Below are 6,000 nucleotides of genomic sequence, written 5' to 3'. Positions count from 1 at the left end.
TCTGTCTGTGGGGGACCCGCAGCAGCTCCTCTCCCCCCTCCCTGATGAAAAGTCCCTTTGGAAAACAAAAGCTCTTTCGAAGACCCTGAGCTGGCAGGAGAGCCTGCTCCTCTCTGCAAACAGGCTTTGGGAGATGAAAGCTCAGCTCAGACTCCCTATCTGTAGGGGACGTCCCCCCTCCACCCCAAGGTCGGGGAGGGGGTGCCTGGCCATGAGGTCAGTCCCAACTCCCCGCCCTCCCGCCCAGCCCCAGCCCTCCCGGGCGCATAGCCTCTTCCATATCCAGCCTTCGGACGCCTTCATTAGTTGTGTTATGAGCTTTTATTTAAAAAGCACATTTAATACAAGTATAGTTTCGCAGATACAAGTTTTCACTTTGTATTCTACAAAAGTCTTTGCATATTATTCTCTTTACAAAATGGAATCTTACAAAAATACTGACAATTTAATGTTTTTATACAGTCTTCTCTAGTTGCAGTTATTTCCCTCCATTGTAAAACAAGGTCTACCACAGAACTACGATATTTTAGTTGATATTAAAAAAAAAAATTAACTCGATGCTTTTTTAAGCAGCTAATGTAAATAACACAGGTCGAGACACAGTTTATAATCATAGTGGATATAGCTAAAATTGTTTCAGAAATAATATTTTACATAGTTAACTTTTAATGTTTTATACATTATTTATATAATATTTATATATAAAAATCATAGCTTGCTATAAATTGAAATGGAAAGGACGGCTTCTGTCGTTAGGATGTGCCCGAGGTTGAGCCATGTGGTTACATTTAGCCCTTTGCAAGGTTTGCATCCAGATCGGAAAGCATTTCTCCCTTCCTCCTCTCCTCCGAGTTCCAGTCCCGGGGCTGTCTCCTGCTCAGAGCAGGCGGTAGAGCCTGTGAGGGTCTACCGCCTGCTGTCCTTGCTCAGAAGGACGCTCACCCACAAAGGGTGAGTAAAACTCTCCACGGAGACTGAACCCAGGAGTTCTGCCCAGCAGAACCTACCGAGAACTGCCCTAGAGATCAACCCCAAGACATTAGTGCTTTCTCCAGCTTAGCAAGAGCGATCCTGTCGGCAGACAGGCGCTTTCGCTCCATCCCTTCTCTGGAAGGTCAGTGGCTCAGACACGAGACCATCTGCTACTCTGGCTCCTTTGGACTTGGAGTCGCCACGGGGTGGGTCCATTGTTTATTCGCGCCCCTTCACGTCCCCATTTCTGGCTCTCCATCACTGGGTGGCAGGCTCGGCTCCACACCCTCCCCACGGGTGCCCGGGGTCAGGGGGGGGGGCCCGGGTAGGGGGGCGCACCACAAGGATGGCAAGGAAGAGAACAGGAGCCCCGAAGCCAACGTTCCTAAGAGTGTGCAAGTGCTGGGGATTGCGGTACAACGGCCGTTTCCACAGCGCGGGGCGCTGCATCCAGAGCGGAAGGCGAGGGCCCTCTCCGTTCCCAAATTGTGCTATTTGTGAAATTCACTCATCCACAAAGAGTCTCCTACTCACTACTGGGAGGACACGAGGGACAAGACCCTAAGACTGGGAATTTGGATCCAGGATCTGATCACCGGACAGAGCCAACTTGCTCTTGTATTACCTTGAAAAAAACCAAACCCAACCCGAAACAGCCCCAAACCATCCTGAACCCAAAGTCAGTAAGAATAGAGTGGTGTGGACTGAGGGACACAAGAAGGGAGGTCCCCCCACCCGCGACCCCCCCCATAGCTATTTTCTTGATTCAGTGCTTAAATGTCTGGCATTGTGTGCTACAAGGGGAATTGGAACTTTCCTCACAGGCCTGGGATTCCTCTGGTCACAAGGTGACCAGCAGGCTGGACTCAAATCATTTTAGTGTTTGTTCCAGAAGAAGCCCGAGTTCACTAGAACATGAACACTGAGACCAATTGCACATCCGGGGTTCCGGCACTCGGTGTTAGTTTGCTGTTGTTTCCGTACAGGCGAACGCTACCTATGCTGGAAGGCCACAAGGTAAAGTGGTGGGGTGTTTTGTTTTGTTTTTTGTTTTTGTTCTTCCTTTTTTAAAAACCAGTTGGGTAAAAAGTTTTTCCCTACATTCTACTGTCTGATGAGATTGGCGAGCAGCAAGAAGTTGCTGTCAGTAGTCACTTTACAAGCGCGGCTCGGGAGGTGGGTGGCACCTACACCATGTTGTGGTGATTGTTCCTGTCAATAATGTCCACCGGGGAAAGGATTTCCTTCCGGATGGCGGGGGGAGGCAGGGAGAGTGTCGGCTTGGTCTTGAAGAGGTCGGACACGAAGAAAACCTAGAAACACAAAGCAGAGAGGCGAATCAGTCACATGATCTCTTAGGGTCTGGGCAGAGCAGACGCGACGCTGACAGGAGCGTGAACTGTAGGCCAAGGGGGCCTCGAATCAGCCCGTGCAGGATAGGGAAGGAGCACAGAGACCATGGAGCCCAATTTGCATTCTTACTGTACAGATAGGGAAACGGAGCCCAGAGAAGGGCAGTGAGATGCCCCGGGTCGCACGGCCACAGAAGCGAGGGCAGAAGAAGTTAGTTCTATGGGCCCTCAGTCCACAGCCCCAGACCTCCCCGGCCACCCCCCCCCCCACCACCAACCCCCGACTTCCTCACTTCTCAAGGCAAATGAATAGCAGTGAAAGATAAGTGCCTAAACAAAGCACACAAGTCATAATTAGTCACAGCCGTAATCCACGATACTTTCCCTTCCTTTCCGCACATAGGAGTCTAGGGTGTAACCCGAAAGATCAGCCCGTATCAATTCCTATCAGTAGGAGCTGGAGTAAGGAAGCAGTTATGACCTCCGTTTCCTGAGAAAACCCAATGATATCAACAATTCGTTGGGGGTCAAGAAGCCAGGGTCTCTCCTTGTGGAGGGAGTCAGCCACTCAGCAGGAGGAAAGGCGAGGAACGCTTTCCTATCGCTGACGCCAAGGTTCTTCCTCCCACTGAGCATGTGAGCCGAGCGCCTCTTAGAATCACTGAGAAGTGCTTACTAAACACCCACTCGTCAGAGACTAAGAATGGCTCCTCTCACTCGGCTCAAGAGGGAAGATTCCAGAACTAGATGGGTTGCTGCGTTCTGCATGCTGGCTAGGAGATGGGACACGATGGAACACATGGACACGCATCATAGCTCTGTAAGCACTCATGTGTGGTAAGTTACTGTCAGGGGCAGCTCTCAGTTTTTAGGGACTGTGTGCCAGGGCTTCCACAGGGGGAGCAAAACATGTTCAATGTTCTTGTTTAAAAGTTTTCTGGAGCCAAAGGTCTTTGTCTTTGGAGGGTAGAAGGTAATGATAGTACTGCTGCTTCGTACTGTGCATCTGAAACACTGGTAAGAAAACGAAGGTCTTCATAAGGCTTCACTGCCCTTCATGTTGGAGCAGTTGGCTGGCCATGGTAAGGATGTGGATCATCTGTTTAACCCAAAATCCTTCCGCAGTAATACTACAATCGACCAACTGCCACAGACACCATAGCCCAAGTGGGTGATGCTGGCTACCCAGGGAGACCTGGTGAATCCCGAGACTTACTGGCTGCCATAAAGCCCTTCTACCTTCTTAATTGTGTGTTCGTTCTCTGTAGGGCTGTTCAGACATGGCATTCTTCTTTGGAAAAGAAGGTTGCACTATTTCTACACTCACAGAAGCAATTAGCCAAGAAAGTTCACCATTTTAATACGTCCGTAGCCTGGATGCTATTGAATAGTTTGCAAAGAGGAAAATAAAGTCTTTTGTCTCTTTTCTAAGGAAAACAGGGAGAAGTGTAGCAGAGAAATAAGGGTGTCTCCTAGCCAGAGTCCAACTTGAGACAAGATGAGCCACTGTGCCAGGAAACAGTAGGGTTCTCTGTCTGGAAACCCTTATCCAGTTATGGGAAAGCGAGTTCTAAGAACCCCCGCTATCAGAAAAGACCAATGGATGTAATGAAATTTAAATACAGAGATCATCCCATTTTTCATGTTGCTCTTACTAGGATCAGAACCTAGCCCTCATCTCTCCCTGGAAATCTCTGTCCTCTTCTGTCACCTCTGTCTCTGAGGAACTGGTTTCTTTCACTCCCTTCTTTCACTCCCTCCATACTTGCCTCTTAATTCCATTTCCTCAGGCTAGCTACTAGCTCCATCCAAGAAGAGTGGGCAGTGCCTCATTCTTAGAGATCTTTCTCCCAACCGTTTCCCATCTGCTGACTAACATAGTAGGGGCTGTCCCCGACCCCCATGCAAACATCCCCCTTCAAGATCCGGACGCCACCTTTATCTACTGGCTTCCTTCCCACCTTAATTTCCAGGCCGCCTATCTTCCATATATTAGGGTTTCCGTTTCCTAACAGCAGGATAGAAATAACATAAAGGTCAAAGGCAATCATGTACTGGAGAAAACCCAACCCATGTCCAGAATCCAGCCCAGGATCCTTTCTGTAACGCTCTTCACACCAAGTCATGTTCTCTGGTTTTTCCAAAACCTGGCCTGTCAGCCTTTCCTCCTTGAAGGAGAAAGATAGAGCCCTGGGACACTGATGTCAACTCACGTGAACTATCACACTTAGCTGAGACGGGTCTGCCCCAGGAATTCAATATTTGTTGTACAGTTTCTAGAGCTTATAGAGAAGTCTGCCCGGGCCCTGGATCACTAACACACAAAGCTGCAAGAGACTTCAAGGGAACACACTCTCACACGCGTGTGCACATGAGTACATCTGAGTGGCAAGAGGAGGAGTAGAGTCACGTCTCACAGGAACCCCCCGATTTTAAGCTGATTTTGCAGCACACAGGCTCACCCTGCCACAACCTGTTAGTAATCTCTAATACAAGGCCTTGAGGGCTCCAGGGCGGGATATGACAATCTTCACACACTTTCTCAAAAGAAACATGTTTGGATCACTTTTAGCGGATTATTCATAACAAGCAACACAAAGTAAATTATTTAGGATCTGCCTTTAGGCACGCTGGGGTGGTGGTGGTAGGAAAATTTGACTTCATGGTGGTGGGATTGGTGTTAGGATACTGAATGCAATAAATTATTGTGAACAACCTTATAAAAATAAATAAATAATAAAAATATTTTTAAAATTTATTTATAAAAACAAATTTTAAAAAGCTGATTTTGCTTTCGGTATGACTTGAGGTCACACACACACTTTCTGGGAATCATGATATATGATCCTTTCAAGCAGGGCTCCGAAAGAACTGTTGAAGTGAACAAATCTTGATCAGAAGCAGTTTCATTGACCAAAGATGATTTTCAGCCAAAAAATAAAATCCAGGCTTGGAAACCTCTACAGAAATGAAGCAGATCTCTTGGTCTCTAGAATAAACCCACCCACAGTCCACAGATCTCCTGGACCGTGAGGGGGGAAAAAATATCCCATAAAACAACACATGTAGTCTCTGCAAGCTAGAAATCTACACCCTACGAACTAAGAAAAGTTATAAGGTACACACTGCCCTGCGCTCTTGCTTTTTAATGATGTTCTTTGATTTTATAAATGACTTCTTCGGGGGAGGTTCAACCAGCAAACACATATTCAATATTTAGGCCCTGAGATGAGAAAGATAACCAGACATGAGACAGAGTCTTTCACCTTCTGAGATCTCACAGGGCAATGCGGGTGCAGTGACAGGTAGCAGATAACTACAACTCCGCCTCGTAAGCATGACAGTGGAGTGAACCCAGGTGTTAAAGAAGCGCAGAGGACGCGGCATCTAACTCAGGCAGAAGAGTGGGAAGAGGGTCTGAGGAAGCTGCCCGCTAAGGAGTATTATCGAGCTTAGCTTTAAGGGTCAGTAGGAGTTAGCCAGGTGGTGAGTGCCGGGAATGTTGTTTTAGGCAAAGGGAGCGGTGTGGGCAAAGGCAGAGCCGCAACAGAGAACTGCACATTCAGAGACCGTGTGAAGCTCAGGAAGGGGAGGGCTGTGCAGTCAACGAGGATGAAGAGGAAAGAGTTTTGAGAACCATCCTGTGACACACTGAGAAAGTCAGACCAGATTCTCT

At 47.9% G+C, this 6,000-nt stretch overlaps 1 protein-coding gene across 1 annotated transcript in view; it reads right to left on the bottom strand.

The window, feature by feature from the left end:
* Positions 1-302: 302 nt before the first annotated feature.
* Positions 303-6,000, bottom strand: part of PLPP3 (phospholipid phosphatase 3) — an 86,110-nt gene continuing 80,412 nt past the window's right edge. Inside the window, exon 6 of the mRNA XM_004607109.2 lies at positions 303-2,285. Coding sequence (XP_004607166.1) covers positions 2,160-2,285 — 126 coding nt within the window. The 3' untranslated portion in view covers positions 303-2,159. The remainder of the gene's footprint in view (positions 2,286-6,000) is intronic.

The sequence above is a fragment of the Sorex araneus genome, chromosome 5 (genome assembly GCF_027595985.1).
Source record: "Sorex araneus isolate mSorAra2 chromosome 5, mSorAra2.pri, whole genome shotgun sequence".
Taxonomy (NCBI): Eukaryota; Metazoa; Chordata; class Mammalia; order Eulipotyphla; family Soricidae; genus Sorex; species Sorex araneus.
This window is presented reverse-complemented; position numbering and strand designations above follow the sequence as displayed.